The 24640-nt window shown below is 49.3% G+C and overlaps 1 protein-coding gene across 4 annotated transcripts in view; it reads right to left on the bottom strand.

The window, feature by feature from the left end:
- LOC141156359 (coagulation factor XIII B chain-like) overlaps window positions 1-24640 on the bottom strand; it is a 234619-nt gene that overhangs the window by 155044 nt on the left and 54935 nt on the right. For all 4 annotated transcript variants that reach the window (XM_073642552.1, XM_073642549.1, XM_073642551.1 and 1 more), the window contains exon 3: window positions 4722-4898. In XM_073642552.1, the coding sequence (XP_073498653.1) occupies window positions 4722-4898 (177 nt within the window). The remainder of the gene's footprint in view (window positions 1-4721; window positions 4899-24640) is intronic.

Here is a 24640-nt window from a genome sequence, read left to right as displayed (position 1 = left end):
GATGGCGGGAACAAGCTGGAAATGGCGGACAATCGGCGGGAAACGACCTGTGATGGGGTCCGATGGCGTGGACCCTCCGGAACCGGCGGGAGACTTCTTTCTGAGGTAAACTTGCACTTTTCTTCAGGCACGCAGTACCCGGTTGTTGTGGGCACGTAATCCTGCCGACTACGCCAAAGTTGACGCGCCCCCTGGGCCATATTCTTTAGGGGAATACCCGGAGCCGGATCAGATGGGGGTTGTAGTCTCCGAGTGGCTGTGACCCGGTCCGTGCCCAGGGTGTCAAGCTCAGAGTATGTGGCAGTCCTACAGATGTTACAAAGTTCGTTATGTCGACTACGCCACCCGTTGGATTGCGGTCACTACGGCCGCCGCTGCAGCAGGGTCCGCTGAGGCTGATGGTGTTGGTGCAGCTTTAGATAGTATAACCCCCAACGGGAGGGGTATGGCCTCAGGGGGTCAGGTGCAGAGGATGGGGGTTGTGGTGGTGCAGCGTAGATGATAATTAAAGACAGAGTCGGGTTGTGCAGTTCAGGGTGTTTACTTACTGCAGATATTCCGGTCACTCCGGCCTTGAGTGACCACCCGAGCCGTGCTGCGTCCACCAGGTCCTGGATTCAGCCAACCCCCAAGCAAGTCCGGAGCGTGTCCCTGAGCCCTCCTTCTTGTCCTTTCTTCTGGCCGTCCCCACCAGGGATCCACCTAGGTCCAGCTCCCTCGGGCCTTCTGTTGGGAGACCCTTGGCCTTGGGTTCCCTGACCCTACACGTGGTTTGCCTTCAGGGTGGATGTGGTGGGTGGCCGTGGCAGATGCTGCCCACGGCCTCCGGTCTCTGGCTGAGGTATGCTTTAGCCCCCACCAGTTTGGGATCCGGTACCCTATTGCCAACTCTTCACCCTAGGGTTGTACTTGGGTTCTCAGAGTTCCTTCTGTCTCCCCCCTCTGGGTCTTTCTTGCTCTCCTCTCTCTCTCTCTTGGCTGGGGCTGCTCTGCTCTTCTGCTCTCCTCCTCTGGCTTCTCTGCAAAGACTGGCTGACTGACTGACCCTGATCTTAGTTGGTGCCCACCTTATATACACCCTCTATGTGTGAGCTCAGGTGACCAGCACCCAATGAGCTCCTATCTTTACCCAGGCTGCTCCCCCTATCTGCCCCTACACTACTTGGGATGTACCACCCCCCTCCCACTCCAGCCAGGAACAGACTCGGTCGTACCTGCACATTTCTAAGTGGGAGTACCGTCGGCCTGTTCCTCGGAAATGGGATGTATGTAGTGCATGCAGCCTACCGAGCTCAGATCCACACTCCTTCCTTACCCGGGAGTGGAATATCACACCTCTGGGTTGAGGTGCAATACCCCTGTAGCAGCCGAACCCTCAGGGTGCTACACACACTGCTAGGGCAACGAAGGGGTGGCTTCGTAAGAAGCATTTCAAGGTCCTGGAGTGGCCTAGCCAGTCTCCAGATCTAAACCCTATAGAAAACCTTTGAAGGGAGTTGAAAGTCTGTGTTGCCCAGTGACAGCCCCAAAACATCACTGCTCTAGAGGAGATCTGCTTGGAGGAATGGGCCAACATAACTGCAACAGTGTGTGCCAACCTTGTGAAGACTTACAGAAAACGTTTGACCTCTGTCATTGCCAACAAAGGATATATAACAAAGTATTGAGATGAACTTTTGTAGGTGACCAAATACTTATTTTCCACCAAAATTTGAAAACAATTTCTTTACAAATCAGACAATGTGATTTTCAGGATCTGTTTTCTCATTTTGTCTCTCATAGTTGAGGTCTACCTATGATGTCAATTACAGGCCTCTCTTATCTTTTTAAGTGGGAGAACTTACACAATTGGTGGCTGGCTAAATACTTTTTTTTCCCCACTGTAGGTATGTGAGACCAGTAATGTACATGTGTGACCACCGCTTCATTTACTATGGGTCTGTGAGACCAGAAATAAGTGTGTTTGACCACCGCTCCATTAACTATGGGTCTTTGAGACTAGTAATAAGCATGTGTGACCACCACTCCATTCACTATGGGTCTGTGAAACCAGTAATAAACATGTGTTACCACTGCTCCATTCACTATGAATATATGGGACCAGTATTGCACATGTGTGACCATCGCTCCATTTACTATGGATCTGTGAGACCAGTAATAAGTATGTCTGACCACCACTCCATTCATTATGTAACATCTCTGGCAACGTGCTGGCATGGCTTACCATCTCCCACCTTGCAAGACCGCCAGCTTACCTACCAGTCCAGGCTGTGCACAATTTTCCTCTACTTGCTGTGTGCATGTCTCTTGTCAGCTGGCTTAGGGCGACGGCGCTGGAACTTCCTGATTCTTAAAGTTACAGTGTGCGCAGTCCTAATGCGTCCCCAGCCTATTGCTGTGAGTCACTGGATACTTAAACCTCCTCCACCCAGTGGGAGGTGCCTGAGCAACACTTTCTTACAGTGTGTTCTGTGCAACTGTGAGTTGCCAGGTCCTGTCCTGAATCTAGTCTGTTTCCGCCACCCTGGGTGCTGAATGCCAAGGCTCGTTACTGTATCTCATTCCTGTGTCAGTTCCTGTCTGTACTGTGTCCTAGCCCGTTACCTGTTTGTCTCTATGTCCGATCCTTCCCTTTTCCTGCAGTGTCTGAACCAGTACCTACTCCTACTTGTTGTCTCTGTACTTCTGTTTGTGAGTTTTGTGTCCACTCGCTACTTCATAGCAGGTACCATGTGTTTATTTGGTTCTGCTTGTCACGTTTCCCTGCCTCCGTATCTACCTCCTGTGTTCTGCCTATCTTCCTGTGTTTCCCGGTCCCAGTCTGTTCCATGTGAACAGAGCCCTGTCCTGTCTGTCTGCTCCTGCGGCATTGCTCTGCTCCGCTTCCCATCCTCACCTGCGGCTCTGCTCTGCCCTGCTCCGCTTCCCCTCCGCACCTGCGGCTCTGCTCTGCCCTGCTCTGCTCCCCTTTCCCTCCGCACCTGCGGCTCTGCTCTGCCCTGCTCCGCTTCCTCTCTGCACCTGCGGCTCTGCTCTGCCCTGCCCTGTTCCACTTCCCCTCTGCACCTGCTGCTCTGCTCTTCTCCGCTTCCCCTCTGCACCTGCGACTCTGCCCTGCTCCGCTTCCCCTCCGCACCTGCGGCTCTGCTCTGCCCTGCTCTGCTCCCCTTTCCCTCCGCACCTGCGGCTCTGCTCTGCCCTGCTCCGCTTCCTCTCTGCACCTGCGGCTCTGCTCTGCCCTGCCCTGTTCCACTTCCCCTCTGCACCTGCTGCTCTGCTCTGCTCCACTTGCCCTCCGCACCTGTGGCTATGATCTGCTCTGCTCCGCTTGCCCTCCACACCTGCGGCTCTGCTCTGCCCTCCTCTCCTTGCCCTCTGCACCTGCTGCTCTGCTCTGCCCTGCTCTCCTTGCCCTCTGCACCTGCGGCTCTGCTCTGCTCTGCCCTGCTCCACTTGCCCTCTGCACCTGCGACTCTGGTCTTCTCTGCCCTTCTCCGCTTCCCCTCCGCACCTGCGGCTCTGTTCCTGTATCCCAGTCTGTACTGGTCCCTATCCAGCCTGTTTACCCATGTGCCAGTACCCGCCTGTCTGCATACTAGCCATGCCTGCCAGTACCCGCCTGTCTACATACCAGCTAAACCTGCCTGTTCCTGCATTCCCTGATGTGGGTCAACAGCTGTGTGACCGGGGTCTGACCGGTAGCACCTGGACCACCTCCTATGTCCCTCCTCGGACAACGGAATCGATTAAGCCGCCGTGTGTCTGTGGTCAGATCTGGTGAGGTCCCTAGTCACGCCCCTCCATGCACTCCTCGGTTCATGGCCCAGTGGGACCACTAACCACGCTCACGCTAAACAGTCCGGGCATGAGCGTAACACATTATGGGTTAGTGTGACCAGTAATGCACATGTGTGACCACCTCTACCATAGACAATGAACAGAGCTGTTGTCATGCACGCATACTACCACACCATTCACATAATATGGGAGGAGACCACCATTTTGATGTTCAGTAGGAATACAAGAGGTTGGATGCCCACCGATCTTACATTTTATTGTTAGAATGACCCACTTAAGCTGGTCATACACATCAGATACAGCAGCTTTTCATCAAGCACTAGTTGAGCCGACAGCTATCTACCTTCATTGGAGGCTTATCTCCATTCAAGCAAAATGTTCTCTGCCCAAACACCATCTGTTTTGGGAAAATCAGCAAGTTCCAATGTTAGATGGTTGATTTTTCTCACTGATATTAGTGGGTTTACTATACATTTAACATGTATGGCAGCTTTAGAATTGTTAACTGATATTCTGGACTTTCACCTGAAGAGAAGCCTATACAGGTAGGAGACTAAAACTCACTAAAAACACATTCACATGTTCAGTACATATTTGCGTTACAAGTACTGAGGTAAAATACTGATCAAATACTTAACATGTGAACGTGGTCTAAACTATAGTGAGGGATTATTTTTGACTGAGCAGAATAATCATTCAGCACTGAGCTACATGGCCGACCTGCTTGAAGGGAGACAAACTTTCTACACATTGGGGCAACTTGTCCTTTAGGTTTCTACTCCAAAGACATGATGCATACACAGCTAACCCTACAACAATTGTTGCTTGTAGAGATGCACTAGCAAGTTCTATTGAGCAAATGCATAGAAAATTGCTACATCACAATGGTATATTATCTCTATTGATCGCTTTGTGCACAGTACCAGAACATTGAGGTACAGCTGACCATCCGGTAGAAAGACATTGTACTTTTTCCACAATATTTCTCTTTGCAGTCATGTAGCCTTCATCACAATGATATTGCAGCCATTCTCCAACTTTAAACAAAACTTTTTCTGATTCGTAGCTTCCATTCTTCAGAACTGGCGCTTTACAAGTATCTGTGAATAATACAATAGAATTACTTCTCATGTGAACTAAAGATATCTCCATGTAAACCTTATATTTAGAAAATGTCAGTACATTTATTTCATCATTTAATTGGAATACAAATAAAATGAATTGATTTATAAAGGAAAACCCCTGTTCATATGTGCTGTTAGGTTCAAAGGACATCATAAGGGTGGTCTTATATTCTGAATATGAGCAAGAACATAAGCCACTCTCGAAAGAGCTGCAGCAGACATGATGCCTGGACAGCTATTTTGTGATGCTGAGCTTTTCATAGCTAGGCCATGAGACGGGATAGTCAAGGAGTCCGAAGTCAAAGCCAGGAGGGTACATCATAAACAGAGTGAAGAGGCAAAGGCGTAGTCAGGTAACGTTCCATAGATCCGAATTCCAGGAGGAAAGCAGATCAGAAGGGGTTAAACAGATGGATGGTCAGAACAGGGTCCAAGGTCAGGCAACATAAGATCAATAAACATAACTCAAGGCACAGAGAACAAACCACACACTAGCTGAATGTACATCTGGCAGAGATCTGGGGGAAACAGCTCAGTTAAGTAGCCAGGCATTCAACTGGGATAATGAACACCTGAAGATAGCCAGTGCCTCCCAGTCTCAGATTGGACAGCCGAGCTGTCAATCACCACACTGAAAGCTATTGCACGCCCCTGTACCAGATTGGATGTTTGAGCTGTCAATCACAGTACTGACAGCTCCAGCACGCCCCTGTACAAGATTGGATGGCTGAGCTGTCAGTAACTGCACCCCAAACACAGTGAGGGTTGGAACTGTGACAGTACCCCCTCTTCTAAGGTGGGCCACCGGACCCCCAGGCTTCCCAGGAAACTTTAGATGGAAGGCCCCGAGTAACCAATCGGCCTTTACATCTCGAGCAGGGACCCATGATCTCTCCTCTGGTCCGTATCCACTCCAGTGGATGAGATATTGGAGGGAATTATTGGCCCAATGAGAATCCACCACTCTCTGAACCTCATACTCAGAGCCACCGTCGACTGAAACGGGAGGAGGCAGGGATGAGGGAGACAATACCAAGGGAACAAACTCCTTTAATAAGGATTTATGGAAGACGTTAGGGATGCGAAGGGATGGTTGAAGCTTTAATCTGAATGCCACTGGATTGACCACCTCAAGAATCTCACCTCAAGGACCAATAAACTTCGGACCCAACTTTGCCGAAGGCACTTTAAGTTTAATGTTCCTGGATGACAACCAAAATTTATCCCCAATCTCAAAAACAGGACCCACCAAACGTCTTCTATCGGTCTTCAGTTTTTGGCGAGTCTGAGCAGTCCCAATATTCTTTTGAACCTCCTTCCAAACATCCCCAAGTCTTTGTACGGTGACCTCCACACCAGGACATTCCGAACTAATCCTAGAAAATTCACCAAAATGGGGATGAAACCCATAATTACTGAAAAACTGAGAGGTTCCAGTAGACTGATTAACTCGGCGAGAGGTAAAAACGAAAACCAGTCCTCCTGCTGAGCCGCCACAAAGCACCTTAAGTTTTTTTCCAAAGATTGATTTGTCCTTTCAGTCTGACTGCTGGTCTCAGGGTGGTAGGCAGATGAAAATGACAAGTTAATCTCAAGTTTACTGCAAAAAAGCTCTGAAGAATTTAGAGACAAATTGTACTCCCCTATCAGACACAATGTTAAGAGGCATACCATGTAACCTTAAAATATGGGAAATAAACAATCTGGAGAGTGTCTCTGCATTAGGTAATCCAGACAAGGGAACAAAATGAGCTTGTTTGCCAAATTGGTCTACTACCACCCAGTTGGCAGCTTTCCCATCAGATAGAGGCAAATCAGTGATGACATCCATGGACAAATGAGCCAATTCCCGGGCCGGCCGGCTATGACTGACTTCACAAGCAGATACAAAATCTTTGATATCATTAAGCATGGACGGCCACCAAAAAAGTCTGGCAATGGCTTTCTGTGTAGCAGTAACCCCAGGATGACCACTCAAGATGGAATCATGAAATTCCTGTAACACACGCAATCTTAGGTACACGGGCACAAATAATTTCAGACCTGGAGTAGCAGGAGGAGCCAATGACTGGGCATTACGAATCTCCTCCTCCAATTTTGAGGTTACCATAGAAACCACAATACCCTGAGGAATAATGGAGGATGGAGGTTCTGGAGGAGAAACTGGATTGAAACAACACGTCAGCTTTCACAGTCTTAGACCCCGGTCTGAATGTAATCGAAAAATTTAACTTTGAGAAAAACAAGGACCATCTGGCTTGTCTAGGAGTTAACCTTTTAGCTGACTCAATATAGGCTAGATTTTTGTGATCAGTGACCACAGTAACTGGATGAACCGCCCCCTCCAAAAAATGCCTCCATTCTTCAAAGGCTAATTTTACAGCAACTAACTCACGATTCCCAACATCATAATTTATTTTCTCCAGCGAAAATGTCTTAGACAAAAAAGCACATGGACGCAAGTTAGTCCGAAATTTGGGCCCCTGTGACAAAACCGCCCCTATTCCGACCACGGAAGCATCCACCTCTACAATGAATGGTTCTTGGAGATCCAGTTGGATCAGAATGGGGGCAGACATGAAACACTCTTTTAATTTTTCGAAAGCCTTGCTAGCACTCGGTGACCATATCTTCAGATTTGCTCCCTTACGTATAAAGTCAGTAAGAGGTTTAGCAATCTGAGAAAACCACTTGATAAATTTCCTATAATAGTTAGTGAATCCCAGAAAACGCTGTAAAACCTTAAGATCACGAGGCTGAACCCAGTCAATTATGGCCTGTACCTTCCCAGGGTCCATCTTAAACCCTTCTGCAGACAAGATGAACCCTAAGAACGAAATTTTCCTAACAGAAAAAACACATTTCTCCAATTTAGCAAACAAAGAGTTCTCCCTTAACCTTTGTAACACAACCCGGACATGTTCCTGGTGAGAGTCCAAATCTGGCAAGAAAATTAGAATATCATTCAGATAAATTACAACATATCTTCCAATGCAATCAGAGAAAATATCATTCATAAAATTTTGAAACACAGCAGGTGCATTGGATAACCCAAAAGGCATGACAAGGTTTTCAAACAGACCCTCAGACATTAAAAACGCAGTTTTCCACTCATCACCCTCCCGGATGCGTATCAAATTGTAAGTCTCTATAAGATCAAGTTTAGAGAACACCCTGGTCCCCAGAAGCTGATAGGTCAGGGATGAGTGGAAGTGGGTACATATTTTTAACCGTGATTTTGTTTAGTTCCAGGAAATCGAGGCAAGGACGGAGACCCCCATCTTTCTTTTTACGGAGAAAAAAACGGCAGCTACCGGAGAGGAAGAAGCACAGATATGACCCTTCCTTAAACGTTTGTTAACATATTCTTTCATGGCGGCCCGTTCAGGCCCGGACAAATTGTAAAGGCGAGCTTTTGGCAGTTTTGCACAAGGAATAAGCTCAATAGCATAATCATAAGGACGATGGGGAGGTAGTATCTCCGCCTCTTTTTCTGAGAACACATCTCTGAAGTCCTTCAGGTACCCCGGCAGACCCTTCAGACTAGCAGAGCATATTTATATAGTTTTTAGACATTTCTTGCATCAATTAGGACCCCATTTAACAATCTCCCTCTGACACCAATCAATGACATGATTGTGAATCTGCAACCATGGAAGCCCCAGTACCAATCCAGCAGTTAAATTATCTAACACAAAACATGAGAGGGATTCAGAGTGGAGAGCTCCTACTTGAAGCGTGAAATCCACCATACCCTTCTTGACCAAATTCCTGGATAATGGTGTTTTGTCAAGGGCGAAGACTTGCTAGGGTCTTTCTAAACTAACTGTCCCTAACCCTAACTTCAGAACCAGTCCTGAATCAATAAAGTTAGCAGCAAACCCACAGTCGATGAACGCCAATGTTGATAACACCTGGTTCAGTATTTATCAGTACCTTAGAGGAGGAAGTAAAAAGGTACCTGGTAGTCTGGGTGACCTCCTCGGCCATCACCCAGACACACACATTCTCCTGGTGGTTTGGTAGCCTGAGGACGAGTAGGGCAATACTTGAGAAAATGTCCAGAGAGACCACAGTAGAGACAGAGTCTGAGATCTTGTCTTCTCTCCACAACACCAAGACTGGCAACTCTGATCTCCAATGGCTCTACCTCCGGTAAATGGCCTTGCTCCAGGGAAATATAATGGGCAGCCTGCTGTTCATCACGTCTCTCATGGATTCTACGGTCCATTCGTATGACCTGGGTCATGGCCTCCGCCAGAGAACAAGGAGCATCATGGAGGACCAGGACATCCTTAAGGGTTTCAGAAAGGCCTTTGCGGAACAGGCACCTGAGAGCTGTATCATTCCACAGAACTGCAGTGGACCACTGCCAGAACTCAGTACAGTAGTCCTCAGCTGTGCGACCTCCTTGTGCCAAGTTTGTGATCTTAGCCTCAGCGACCTGGATCCTGTCGGGTTCGTCATATATCAGTCCTAAACTGTCAAATAAGGTATCAACAGAAAACCGTTCTGGGTCTAGGGGGGATAAGGAATATGCCCAGGTCTGAGGACCCCCTCGCAGTAGGTACATGATTATCCCCACCCGCTGGAACTCCTCCCCTGACGATCAAGGGCGCAGGGTAAAGAATAACCTACAGGTCTCCCTGAAGACCTAAAACTGGTCTCTCTCTCCAGAAAATGTATCAGGGAGGTCTATTACAGGTTCTAGAGAGACCAAGTGTACATCAGTGGGTACTGACATCACAGCAACTGCCGGTAGTGAAGGGCTATCAGAGGTTTTCATTATATTAGTTATCTGACCCTGCAGCTGACATTGTGAAGACTCCAGACTCTGACATTCCTTAGCCAGATCTTGAGTCATCAGCTTCAAATTCACCATCTGGTCAAAGAGCGTGTGAACAGTTTCCATACAGGCGAAAAAGAAAAACGTGTGGGCCAGACATAATGTGATGCTGAGTCACTTTTCACAGCCAGGCCATGAGACGGGATAGTCAAGGAGTCCGAAGTTAAAGCCAGGAGGGTGCATCATAAACAGAGGCAAGAGGCAAAGGCGTAGTCAGGTAACGTTCCGTAGATCAGAATACCTGGAGGAAAGCAGATCAGAGCAGAATGGGTTAAACAGATGGATGGTCAGAACAAGGTCCAAGGTCAGGCAACAAAAGATCAATAAACAGAACTCAAGGCACAGAGAACAAACCACACACTAGCTGAATGTACATCTGGCAGAGATCTGGGGAAACAGCTCAGTTAAGTAGCCAGGCATTCAACTGGGATAATGAACACCTGAAGATAGCCAGTGCCTCCCAGTCTCAGATTGGACAGCCGAGCTGTCAATCACCACACTGAAAGCTATTGCACGCCCCTGTACCAGATAGGATGTTTGAGCTGTCAATCAAAATACTGACAGCTCCAGCACGCCCCTGTACAAGATTGGATGGCTGAGCAGTCAGTAACTGCACTCCAGACACAGTGAGGGGTGGAACCGTGACATAATTACTGAATATTAGAGAATACAGACCTGCACCAATCAGTTGATTGCTGTGATTAGTTTCATTTGAGAACATTTGAACTTTTTCAATAGATCATGAAAAATACAAAGCAAGCATATGACGCGCCCCTGGGCCTGTGTCGCGCTGCGTTGCGCACGCGGGAGCTTACCCGGAGCCAGATCTCTTGAGGGTTGTAGTCTCGTGGCGGTGACCCGGTCCGTGCCCAGGGAGTCAAACTGAGCGGCGATGTATCAGCGGTAGATGTTGTACGACTACGCCACCCGTTGAATGCAGCTATGGAGCTGCAGCTGCAGGACAGTCCGCTGAGGCCGGTGGATGGATGGTGCAGCGTAGATGGTATAACCCCCAACGGGAGGGGTATGGCCTCAGGGCAGCAGATGTGGAAAATGGGGGTAGCAGGAACCACTCAGAGACGGTGCGGTGTAATTCAGGGTCTTTACTGGTAACAACGATAGACCCTCCCGGAGTACTTGCTAGCGAACGGGGCCTGGTCAGTCCTTGAGCAGATGGGATCTCCCCTGGCCAGGCGGAGTTGTAGGCCTCCCAAACTGACTGTACTCTTCTGGCTACCTTGCTAGAAGCGGATATAAGTAGCTCACGTCCCTGAGTGTACCGTGTGGTGCTCACCCGTATGGCCGGTGACTCGGGGCCTTCTAATGGCTTCCGCTCCACGATGGCGGTGCTGGTCCCACGCGTGTGACCGTGCCTTCGGGTTTCTGGGCCTGAGGACCTGAAATCCCCTGCCGGTCGGCTTCTGCTGCTGGGTAAGAGTTAGTCCCCACAGCCTCGGACGCCGGGTCCGGTGAGAAAGCTTCTCAGTCAGGGCGAGCTCTGCAGCTGCCAGCCCCTGACTTGTAGTAGTATTGCTCCCACTGAGCTTCTGCTGTTTCTTCCTGTGACTGTTTCTTGTCTCTACTCTCCTTGACTGCCTAACCCTGCTTCAGCCCCGGGTTTATATAGGGGAAGTTCTTCCCCTCCCAAGACTGGGCAGGAGGTGTGGCATGCACAGGATCCCTGGCCAAGAGACCTCCCACCTGCTCTCAGACATAACATTGCTTGTTACTGTGGAAACCAGACCCCTGGGGTGCCACACATACTCTCTAGATACAGATATAATAGTAACATGGTTGATTGACAGCCACTCTATACAAATCTTATACAATTCTTATACAATTCTGTTTCACCACAAACTTATTGGTGAGTGCAATCGGAGGCTAAGGATTAGTGACCAGTCAGAGTCAATTTTTCCACCTCCATATATTTAACAGTAGACCAATTTAATAAATACAGTTATGTGACAGACCTGAGAGAGAGATATTCACACATCTAAGTATCATAGAAAATGTACATGTATTATTATTATTATTATGCACATTCATTACTGCAAGAGACAAATTCACTGAATAATAAATTCTGAAGTGTCTAGAAAATAAAAAATAATAATTCACTGTCTAATCCAATTGGAGTAATAATGAAATATAACTTTTAATAATAATCCCATAAAAATTTGAGGGAAAAAAAAACACTAAACAAAGGATTCTGATTAGTGTTGAGCGAATATGCTCGACACTGCTCGGTACTCGCCCGAGCATCACGCTACTCGGGATGTTCGGCGAGCACCGAGCATTTTCGGGTTACTCGGGCGGGAGCTCGGGTCTCCGCCCTGCATGTTTGGCGCTCTTTACAGAGCCAATGAACATGCAGGGATTGCCAGCCAGTCACTGTAATGCCGCAGCCATGTTGTTTGTGGGCATTACAGTGATTGGCTGGCCGCACAGCGTCACCTCGAGTATTTAAAACCGGGCGCCGCCATCTTGGACACAGTCGCTCCGGATCAGACAGTGTAGGGACAGCGCTGCTGATTTAGGGAGAGATATATCCTGCAAAATAGTTAGTGTAGGGTCGGTAAAGGCTGCCAGATCAAACAAACAGTCCTTCTCAGGACTAATATCCATCCCAGGTATATCAGGCAGGCAGGCAGGCAGGCTGTATAGGAGATGCAGTGATTATACCAGCAAACGCTGCATTACAGTCCTGTGTGCTGCTCCTGTTGCTGAAATTGCTGGACTTAGCTCCAGGTCCCGGGGGCCAGGAAAAATCCTTTTTTTTTTATCTAAATCCTCTTTTTTTTTTCCTCCTTCACAATGTACAAATACCCATCTTATTAACCTTTTGGTGTCATCCCCCACCAAAAAAAAAAAGTGTGCCTCTGATTTTTCAGACACAAATATATCTGTTGAAAATAGTCTGGTGTAGGCCAGAGAAATAGAAGTGTGGTTTTGCAGTTCTATGGGCCATTTGTATCTAAAAAAAACAGTTTGAGTGTGTCGCTCACTGTTCAGCCGCAAATATATATATATTTTAAAAAGCCTGGTATACACCAGTAAATTATTACTGTGGTTTTGATGTTCCATGGTAAAATATCTCTATTATCCTGTTTTTGGCATTTTTTGCTGTATAAAAATAATAATAGTGTCTCCCTGATTTTTCAGACACAAATATATCTGTTGAAAATAGTCTGGTGTAGGCCAGAGAGACAGAAGTGTGCTTTTGCTGTTCCACGGTAAAAAATCTCTATTATCCTGCTTTTTGCATTTTTTACTGTAAAAAAAAAAAAATAGTCTCTCCCTGATTTTTCAGACACAAATATATCTGTTGAAAATAGTCTGGTTTAGGCCCGAGAAACACAAGTGTGGTTTTGCAGTTCCACGGTACAAACCTCTGTATTATCCACTTTTGGGCCATTTGTATCTAAAAAAAACAGTTTGAGTGTGTCGCTCACTGTTCAGCCGCAAATATCTCTATTTAAAAAAGTGTGGTATACCCCAGTAAACAATAACTGTGGTTTTCCTCTTCCACGGTTCTAATCTACTCTTTATTACCCTTTTTGCATTGATAGTGCAAGTGTAAGCTATTTTACTTCATTTACAATGGGCAAGGCGCGTGGCAAGGGACTTGGAAGTGGACGTTCTGGTGATGGTTCGTTCAGAGGACGGGGCCGTGGCCAAGGTGAAAATGTGCCAGAACCAACAGCCACATCTTCTCGCTCCCACTTCTTGACCGAATTACTAGGGAAGCACAGAACAACACCAGTATTGAGAACTGATCAGTGTGAACAGGTTATTAATTGGATAGCAGACAATACTTCCAGTTACCTGGGCACCACCACCTCCGGTCTGTCTTCCACACGGTGAACTCTTAGTAGCCGTGAGTCTCGACCGCATACTCCTCCTCACCCTGATGCTCCTTCCTCCCACCATGCTGAGTGTCGTCAGACAGCAAGTGATCCCACACTTGGACACTCTGAAGAGCTGTTCACTGGTCCATTTCCATATTTGGGCCCCTCGCCTGATACGCTTGAAGTGGTGGAAGAGGAGATCCCATGTTGCGATGCCCAAATATTTGAACAGCCACGGCTACAGGAAGTCGACGTTGGCAATCTGTCACAAGAGGTGGACGATGACGAGACACAATTGCCAGGAAGTGAGGAGGAGGATCGTGGTGCGCAAGTGGAAGAGGAGGGGGTGGTGGATGATCTAGTAACTGACCCAACGTGGAAGGAGGACATGCAGAGTGAGGCCAGCAGCACACAGGGGGAGGGAGGCAGAGTACCCCAACAGGCAGGAAGAAGCAGTGTGGTGGCCGCAGACAGAAGGCAGGCAACCGATCCCCGTAACACCAACACGAGGGACGTTGCCAGTACAAACGGTAGGTCTTCCAGAGTCTGGAATTTTTTTAAAGACTCTGCTGATAACCCCAAAAAGGCCATATGTTCCACCTGCCATGCCAGCATCAGCAGGGGTGACAAAACTACCAGCCTGACCACCACCAGCATGATCAGGCACATGGCAGCAAAGCACCCGACTTTGTGGGGCGAAACCCGGGGTCCACGACCAGTGTCAGCGGGTGTCACCACTACTTCTTCCACTGTTGTGCGTGCAATAGAACCCCCTGTTGTGTGTGCAAGGCAATCCCCTGTCCATACTGCATGTAAAGATGCCCCCTCCTCTCAGTCTTCACTTGTTATGGCAGTTTCTCAAGAAACAGCATCAACGTCCACGTCCACGTCCCACCGCAGCGTTCAATTGTCCATATCCCAGACCTTTGAACGAAAGCGGAAATTCGCAGCTAACGCCCCACAGGCCACAGTCCTGAATTCGCACATTTCACGACTGCTTGCATTGGAAATGCTGCCTTTCAGGCTGGTGGAGACGGAATCCTTCCGCAATCTTATGGCGGTGGCCGTCCCTCGGTACTCGGTCCCCAGCCGACACTATTTTGCCCGGTGTGCCATCCCCGCACTACACAAGCACGTGTCCCAAAGCATCTGCCGTGCCCTCAACAACGCAGTTACTGGGAGAGTCCACCTGACAATGGACACGTGGACAAGTGCTTGTGGCCAGGGACGGTACATCTCTCTGACGGCACACTGGGTAAACATAGTGGAAGCTGGGACCCAGTCGGACCTTGGGACGGAACACATCCTCCCCACACCGAGGATTGCGGGCCCTATGTCAGTCAGAGTTGCCCCCACAGTGTACAGCTCCTGCGCATCCTCCTCCTCCTCCTCCTCCTCATGTTCAGCCTCCATCTCAGATATCACCACATCAGTTACAAGCTGGAAGCATTGCAGTACTGCCTCCGCCAAGCGGCAACAGGCTGTGCTGAAACTCATAAGCTTAGGTGATAAACCTCACACTGCTTGTGAGTTGTGGACAGCTGTGAAAGAGCAGGCAGATCTGTGGCTGAGACCGCTGAACCTACATCCCGGCATGGTCGTGTGTGACAATGGCCGTAACCTGGTGGCGGCTCTGAGGCGAGGTGAGATCACACACGTACCATGCCTGGCTCATGTGCTTAACCTCGTGGTTTCTTAAATCGTACCCCGAGTTGCCAGATCTGCTCGTGAAAGTACGCCGCCTGTCAGCTCATTTTCACAAGTCGGCTACAGCTTCCGCCGCCCTTGCTGTGTTGCAGCAGCGTTTGCAGCTTCAGGCAAACCGACTGGTGTGTGATGTCCCCACACGTTGGAACTCTACCCTCCACATGTTGCAAAGGATTTGTGAGCAGAAGAGAGCAGTTGTGGAGTACCAGCTGCAACAAGGCCGTCGATATTCAGGTCAGACTCCACACATAAGACCTCAGGAGTGGACCTGGATGTCTGACATATGTACCATCCTGACAAACTTTGAGGAGGCCACCAAGATGGTGAGTGGCGATGACGCCATCATTAGTGTCAGCATCCCACTTGTCTGTCTTTTGCAACGCTCTCTGCAGAGAATTAAAGAGGAGGCATTGCAGCCAGAGTATGATGAGATGGATCAAGAAGCCGTAGCGGGCGATTACACACAGCCCAGCCTCTTCTCATCCCAATGTGCATTGGGGGACAATGAGAGAGAGGAGGAAGAGGAGGAGGAGGAGGAGGAAGAACAGGAGCTGCTATCATGCGTTGTAGACGGTAGTACCTGTACAAGTGTCATACCGTCGGTTCAGCGTGGGTGGCCTGAGGACAGGGGGGAGGAGGAAGAGGAGGAGGAGGAGGCGGAGAGCATGGTCAGTCGTCATCTTGGTGAGGACATGGAAATCTTGCCCGTTACCAGTCTGGCACGCATGGCTGACTTTATGTTACGCTGCCTTAACCGTGACCCTCGTGTTGTCAAAATGTTGGGTGACAGTCATTACTGGTTGGTGACACTTGTAGACCCCCGCTACAAGGAGAACTTTCACTCTCTTATTCCTGAGGTGGAGAGGTCTACAAAAATGGGGCAATACCAGAAGGCCCTTGCTGCAGAACTCTTAAAAAAATTCCCATCTGAACACGCTAGCGGCAGAGGTCACAGTTCGTTGCCCAACCAAGGCGTACAGGCGAGAGAGATGCAACTCCAATCCAGCAGAGGCAGGGGAACACTGTCAACGTTCTGGGACAGTTTTCTGACACCCGCCCAGCTTACAGGCCCTGAGGCGCGGGGTACTCTCACAAGGAGTGGAAAGTTTCAAAAGATGGTGAGGGAGTACCTTGCCGATCGTACCAGCGTCCTCGGTGATTCCTCTGTGCCTTTTAATTATTGGGTATCCAAGCTGGACACTTGGAATGAACTCGCTCTGTATGCCTTAGAGGTCCTGGCCTGCCCTGCCGCTAGCGTGTTATCGGAGCGTGTTTTTAGTGCCACTGGGGGAATTATAACTGATAAGCGCACTCGCCTGTCAACTGACAATGCTGACAAGCTGACCCTTATCAAAATGAACAAGGGCTGGATTGGGCCAGACTTCTCATTACTGCCAAATGACAGCAGAGTAACATAAAGTCAAATCCACTGTGTTATTTCGGGAGGTGTATTCACATGCACCGCTTCACACCCACACATGGGTATACGCTTCCTCTTTTCGGCTGTTTAATCTTCTTCTCCTTATCCTCAGCCTCCACCACCACTATACCACCAGGGTGCCAGCATTGCAAGTTCCTCCGTCCTAATTTTTGGCAGCTTTTGCTGGGAAAGCATAAGCAAATACCATGGGACACCCACTCCCCAATAATGGGACTTATGTTTGTAATATGCTGTACTGCATGGCTCTTGTAAGGGGCATTGAAAGTTGCTCCGTCCTAATTTTTGGCAGCTTTTGCTGGGAAAGCATAAGCAAATACAATGGGAGACCCACTCCCCAATAATGGGACTTATGTTTGTAATATGCTGTACTGCATGGCTCTTGTAAGGGGCATTGCAAGTTGCTCCATCCTAATTTTTGGCAGCTTTTGCTTGCAAGCCATAAGCAAATACTATGGGACACCCACTCCCCAATAATGGGACTTATGTTTGTAATATGCTGTACTGCATGTGACGCGCCCCCTGGGCCGTGTGTACATGTGTGTGGGATACCCAGTGCCGGGTCTCTGGGGTCTGTAGTCTCCGTGGCGGTGACCCGGTCCTGTGGCTCAGGCTGGTCAAACCAGTGGCAATCTTTCTTAGGTTTTGAGGTTAATTGTCCGACTGCGCCACCCGTGGATTGCGGTCAGGGAGTACCACCGCTGCGAGGCAGACCGCTGAGGCTGGTGTTGTGTGCGCAGCATAAAATGGGAAAACTCCCCTCGGGAGGAGTATAGCCTCAGGGCAGTGAGTGTGGATGATGGGGGTGATGGTGCACGAGCGCAGCAGGAATGACTCAGAGTCTTTGCAGTGCAGTTCAGGGTCTTTACTGATGATTATAAGGTAGACCCTCCCGGGAGTACTGGCTAGCATAAGAGGCCTGGTCAGTCTGTGAGCAAGCAGGAGTTCCCCTGGCCAGGTGGAGTTGTAGGCCTCCCAGTCTGTCTGCACTCTTCCTGGCTACCTTGCTGTAATCGGGTAGAAGTAGCCCACGTCCCTGAGTGTACCGTGTAGTGCTCACCCATATGGCTGGTGACTTGGGGCCTTCTGTTAGCCTCCGCTCCACGACGGCGGTGCTGGTCCCTTGCTTGTGACTGAGCCTCCGGGCTTCTATGGCCAGAGGACCTGAAATCCCCTGCCGGCTGGTTTCTGCTGCTGGATATATAAGTCCTCACAGCTTCAGACTCCTGTGTCCGGTTCCTATTGTCTTCTGCCAGGGCGAGCTCTGCTCAGCTTCCAGCCCCTCGTCTTTAGCGCCTAGCTCTTACAGAGCTCCTTGCTGTTACTTTCCCTTGCTCTCACTCTGACTCTGACTGTTCTCTGTTCTCTGACTCACTCAACCCCACCCCAGATCCAGTTTATAAGGGCAGAATTCTCCCCTCCCAGGACTGGGGCAGGAGGATGTTGCATGTTTAAGGGATCCTGACCAGGAAACCTCCCACTTGCTCTCCGACGTAATCTCTATTACTGTGGTGACCAGACCCCTGGGGTGCCACACATGGCTCTTGTAAGGGGCATTGCAGTACCTCATAATTTTTGGAAAGCCTTCCATTCACTGCTTAGGCCAACAGTGCACAGGAGACCCAGTTGCTATAAATGGAAAAAAAGGTTTAGTTAACGCCCTCTGACCTCCATGTCATTTCCAAGGGGCATTGGAGTGCCTCGAAATTTTTGGTAGGCATTGCACTCACTGTATGCCCTATAACTGTGTAGCCGAACCGCTCCTTTTGTTACAGAAACATATCCTACAAGACATATCTGGTTGACTGGCCTGATATTGATGTGAATGGTCCCTGTTCCTCCTGCTCTTTCTCCTTTGCCACTACCTCATCCATCATTTATCACCTGAAGCTTTGTTTTAATGGCAGTCATAGAACTTGGATAGTAGCAGGAAAACATCCAGCAATCCTCGGAGGAGGTAGGATATGCGCCAAAACGCTGACCTCCTCAGGCCTAGCCGCTACTACATACATGCGCTTGCATTACAACAAAACAAAGCAGATGCTAACTTCTATCATCCTGATCATGCTCCTCACCTTGGCACTCTCAACTCCCCTGATGGAGAAGCCAGGGCCCACCGGAGGAGTCTGATAGTCCGGTGGGCTCGGCCAATGCTGCCCTAAAGCAGGCCAGGCTAAGAAAAGTGTGGGAAAGGTTACCGGTACAAATAGGGGTGGCTGGGGACCGAGTATGGACACCCGGCCACCCCCTGGAGGCTGGGGAGCAAGCAGGGGCACCCGGCCACCAGGCGGCTGGGGACTGAGTATGGATACCAGGCCGCCGACACATCCATGGCGTGGTGGCCAGATTCCGCCTCCACATGCCTTAAAGGCCCAATTTAAAGTGCAAGCAAGCAAGCAGTATGGTATTGCAGCCTGGGGGTGGGTGGGTGGCAGGCTGCATACTTGCGCTTGCATTGCAAGGAATGGGAGAGGTACAATTGAACACTGCCCTGGGACAAGGACTTGAATGGGGATAGTTGCAAGTCTGCAATGACAGGTGCAAGGTGGGAGGCATCTTCGCATGTACCATGAACAGGGGTTTGGCATGCACACACTACAGCGGAATAGGCTCTCCTTCCCACTAAATGCACTGGGGAGGGCACAGGTAATGTTTTGGTATACGCGCTTAATCTTATGTATAAGGCACACCAGGACAAATAGGGGTGGCTGGGGACTGAGTATGGATACCTCACTGCCGAAGCAGCCATGAGGTAGTGGCCAGCTTCGGCCTCCTCTAAACTAAAAGGCCCCATTTCAAGTGCAAGCTAGCAGTATGGAATTGCAGTCTGGGGGTGGGTGGGTGGCAGGCTGCACACTTACACTTGCATTAAAAGAAAACATAGCAGATGCTAACTTCTGTCATCATCATCATGCTCCTCACCTTGGCACTCTCAACTCCACCGATGGAGAAGTCAGGGCCCACCGGAGGAGTCTGGTTCTCTGGTGGGCTCGTCCAATGCTGCCTAAAGCAGGCCGGGCTAAGAAAAGTGTGTGGGGGGATCTTCCAAGGAGAAATGGGGGCGGCTGGGGACCGTTTATGGACACCCGACTGCCCCCCGACTGGGGACCGTGTGGACACTCGGCCACGGGGCGGCTGGGGACTGAGTATGGACACCTGGCCGCTGGGCGGCTGGGGACTGAGTCTGGATTCCAGGCCGCCAACACAGCCATGACGTGGTGGCCAGATTCCGCCTCCACATGCCTAAAAGGCCCAATTTCAAGTTCAAGCAAGCAAGCAGTATGGTATTGCAGCCTGGGGGTGGGTGGGTGGCAGGCTGCATACTTGCGCTTGTATTGCAAGGAATGGGGGAGGTACAATTGAACACTGCCCTGGGACTAGAACTTGCATGGGGATAGTTGCAAGTCTGCATCTTCTGATGCGGCAAGGATCACTTATGATGGGCACACTTTTAGACAGTGACCTGGGAGTCAGAGATGCTTCCAGGGGTCTTCCCCATGCTGTTCCCATGTCTTTTCAGCACTTTATGCATGTGTCACACAGCACATGGCCAGATAAGGTTGTAAAATGTTAAAATGACATTTCCCGGTGAATGCACTTGTCATAGTTGAAAGCTATACAAAAGTGCAAAAACGCATAAAAAATGCTACTTGTGAACATAGCCGAAGGTGTGGAGGAGTATTTTTGTTTTTGGTCATTTATTTTAACTTATACGCAAGTCTTTTCCCTGGAAAGGATGTTCCTTAACATATTTCACAGGAAAAAAATTTCACTTTGGTTTTATTGTGAGCCTGTAAAAGTGGCTTAATACCTCTGACCACGTTGTTGACAGCAGTGACCTGGGGGTCCGAAATGCTTCCTGGGGCGATCCCCATGCTGTCCCCATGTCATTTGAGCACTGTCACTATCGTTTTGGGCAGGGGCGGACACAGACTGTAGTGGGCCCCTGTGCAAGAAATTTTTGGGCCCCCCCCCCCTGCGCTTCATAAGGCAACAAAGTTATGTAAACATAACCCCCCTATGTGCATCTCTCGCCCCCCCCATGTGCAGCTCTCATCCCCCCCATGTGCAGCTCACCCCCGATGCATCTCTCATCCCCCCCGTGCATCTCTCACCCCCCCATGTGCATCTCTCATCCCCCCATGTGCATCTCTCATCCCCCCCATGTGCATCTCTCATCCCCCCCATGTGCATCTCTCATCCCCCCCCCATGTGCATCTCTCATCCCCCCCACTCCTAGTTAATTAATTGTATTTAAGAAAAATAAAACTTGTTATACTTACCCCCATGCGATCCCTGCAGAATCCTGGCGCTCGTCCACGTCGCTGCCACCAGGTTCTCCTGACGTTCGGCCATGTGACGGTGCCACATACATAGCCAACAGCTTTTGTTTTGGCCAAAAGATTTTTAAAGCCGCCACCACGATAAGGTAGACTCTTCTGGCCGGGCCCTACTCTAACCTATTAAAATTTTCTTAAAATATCCAATACTCTTTTTAGATATATTTTTATTTAGTTTTCTTTAAGGGAATGTGTCATATACATTTTTTTTTAAAATGACCAATAATACCACATACAGGGAATACCGCCACACCATCACCAGACCAGATATTACCACAACATAGTGACCGAATAATACCACACAGAAGGGAGAAAAACTGCCACACCATGACCAGACCACATATTACCACCACATTACTAATATTACCACCACATTACTAATATTACCATAAGTGTCATTATACACGGGAGCTCTATACATGGTATGTATAATGTAAGTGTCCAGGTAATCTAGTGATCATCACCAGTGACATTATACACAGGAGCTCTGTATATAGTGTCAGTGTACAGGTAATACAGTGATCACCAGTGACATTATACACAGGAGCTCTGTATATAGTGTACAGGTAATACAGGGATCACCAGTGACATTATACACAGGAGCTCTGTATATAGTGTACAGGTAATACAGGGATCACCAGTGACATTATACACAGGAGCTCTGTATATATTGTCAATGTACAGGTAATACAGTGATCACCAGTGACATTATACACAGGAGCTCTGTATATAGTGTCAGTGTACAGGTAATACAGTGATCACCAGTGACATTATACACAGGAGCTCTGTATATAGTGTACAGGTAGTACAGTGATCACCAGTGACATTATACACAGGAGCCCGGTACATAGTATATAGTGTAAGTGTACATGTAATGCACTGACTCACTGGTGACGTCTCTAGGTGAAGTCCTTCAGCTACGCTTTTCTCCTTCATCCAGCACAGACCGCCATCACGTCTTCCAGCCAGGACTCGTCTCTGCATAAAATAACACAGTTATCTAGAGCACATTCCCCAACTTCTACATTACGCAGCTGAATACAGACGTGCATCCACCATCAATATATGGTTAGTTATTATGCAACCTACCATTCCAAATATAAATTGTAATCCACCACGGTGCCCCCATTAACTGTAAATAGGCACTTAATATATAATTTAATTAGAACCTCTACTCTATACTTCCTGCTCCCCGCATTCATTATTTATATGCACCCCCTGCCCCAATTCATTATATCATGTCCGTGCTCTCCCCACCCCATCATCATTTACTCTCCCCCACCCCACATTCATTATGTGCAGCTCATTATCCCCCTACTCCTAATTCCCCCATGTGCAGCTCATTTTCTCCCAATTTCCCCATGTGCAGCTCTCACCCCCCCATGAGCAGCTCTCACCACCCCCCCATGTGCACATCTCTCATCCCCCTCCCCCACATGTGCCCCTCTCTCATCCCCCCCCCACATGTGCCCCTCTCATCCCCCCCATGTGCAGCTCTCACCACCCCCCCATGTGCACCTCTCTCACCCCCCCATGTGCCCCTCTCTCATCCCCCTCCCCCACATGTGCCCCTCTCTCATCCCCCTCCCCCACATGTGCCCCTCTCTCATCCCCCCATGTGCAGCTCTCACCACCCCCCCATGTGCACCTCTCTCACCCCCCCATGTGCCCCTCTCTCATCCCCCTCCCCCACATGTGCCCCTCTCTCATCCCCCTCCCCCACATGTGCCCCTCTCTCATCCCCCTCCCCCACATGTGCCCCTCTCTCATCCCCCCATGTGCACCTCTCTCACCCCCCCACATGTGCACATCTCTCATCCCCCTCCCCCACATGTGCCCCTCTCTCATCCCCCTCCCCCCCATGTGCATCTCTCTCATCCCCCTCCCCCCCATGTGCATCTCTCATCCCCCCACATGTGCATCTCTCACCACCCCCACATGTGCACATCTCTCATCCCCCTCCCCCACATGTGCACCTCTCTCACCCCCCCATGTGCATCTCTTATCTCCCCCCATGTGCATCTCTTATCCCCCTCCCCCATGTGCATCTCTTATCCCCCTCCCCATGTGCATCTCTTATCCCCCTCCCCCATGTGCATCTCTTATCTCCCCCCCATGTGCATCTCTTATCTCCCCCCCCATGTGCATCTCTTATCTCCCCCCCATGTGCATCTCTTATCTCCCCCCCACATGTGCACCTCTCTCATCACCCCCACCCCATGTGCATCTCTTATCTCCCCCCCACACACACACACACATGTGCATCTCCCATTCCCCCCACTCCTAGTAAATTGTATTTTGAAAAAAACAAAACTTGTTATACTTACCCTCATGCGATCCCTGCAGAATCCTGGCGCTCGTCCAAATCGCTGACACCAGGTTCTCCTGACTTCCGGCCATGTGACGGCGCCGTCACATGACCGGAAGTCAGGTGAATCATGAAGGCGCTGCGGCAGTAGCGCAGCGCAGCGCTGAGATGTCCCGGACCCGGCGCTTAGCATGGGGCCGGGGGCCCCATGAGGAGAGAGACTCACAAGAGGAGGGCCCCTACCGGCTGGGCCCCATACTGGAGTCAGGGCAGACATGCCCTGATGGCAGCCCTGCTTGAGGCTGGAGGGGCCCCCTCTCCCTCGGGTCCCCCGTTCAATGAACCGGCTGCACGGGCGGTAGTTCCGCCCCTGGTTGTGGGCACTTGTTAGGCTTTTAAAAGACTGCCGGGGGTGCCACCGCAAAAATGCTCGAGTCTCCCATAGACTAACATTGGGCTCGTTGCTCAGGTCGAGCACCCGAGTATCACGGCGAGCTCGGCCCGGGCTTCGAGCACCCGAGCATTTTAGTGCTCGCTCAACACTAATTCTGATATATACTAAGTATAATCACTATATTAAAAAACTCCCCAGGGCATAGGGTAATAGATAATAGCTATAGTCTGAATATATATAGTTGTATGCGGCGGAAAAGCATCAAAAACGCATGTAATCTGCACCTAAGTATATCAATTGAGTTTTGCCAAAGCAAAAAAACAGAGAGCATCAAAAACAAAGCATCTTTATTTAAAGCATGACTTACCAAACAGAGACAAAACATGTAGTGTCAAAAATGCAATAAAATGCATGTTAAAATACAGCACACAAAACCACAATGAAAAAACTCAAGTAATCTAATTTAAAAAATGGGTACAGAAATGGAGCAGAAATCCTACAACATCAAAAATGCACTAAAAGCTCATCATAGGAATGTAGCTTAAGACTTTTTTTTTTATTAATTCTGCATCCTACCTGCCTTTTAAATTTGTAGACTTAGGCTGCGTGCACATGATGCGTTTTTCATGCGTTTATGCTGCGGAATTTCCGCAGCGGAAACGCATCAAAAACGCATGGTAATCCGCACTCCATGGTCCCCAATGGCATTCCGCAATGTCAATGCACATGCTGTGGATTTTTCCGCAGCGTTTCTGAAGCGCTCATAAATCCGCAGCATGTTCATTAATTTTGCGGAAGCGCCGCCATTGACTTGCATTGAGACGCATAGAATCCGTGTCT

Source organism: Phyllobates terribilis, unplaced genomic scaffold, assembly GCF_046119375.1.
Source record: "Phyllobates terribilis strain yellow unplaced genomic scaffold, ASM4611937v1 Scaffold_8__6_contigs__length_399053987, whole genome shotgun sequence".
In the NCBI taxonomy this organism is placed as follows: Eukaryota; Metazoa; Chordata; class Amphibia; order Anura; family Dendrobatidae; genus Phyllobates; species Phyllobates terribilis.
This window is presented reverse-complemented; position numbering and strand designations above follow the sequence as displayed.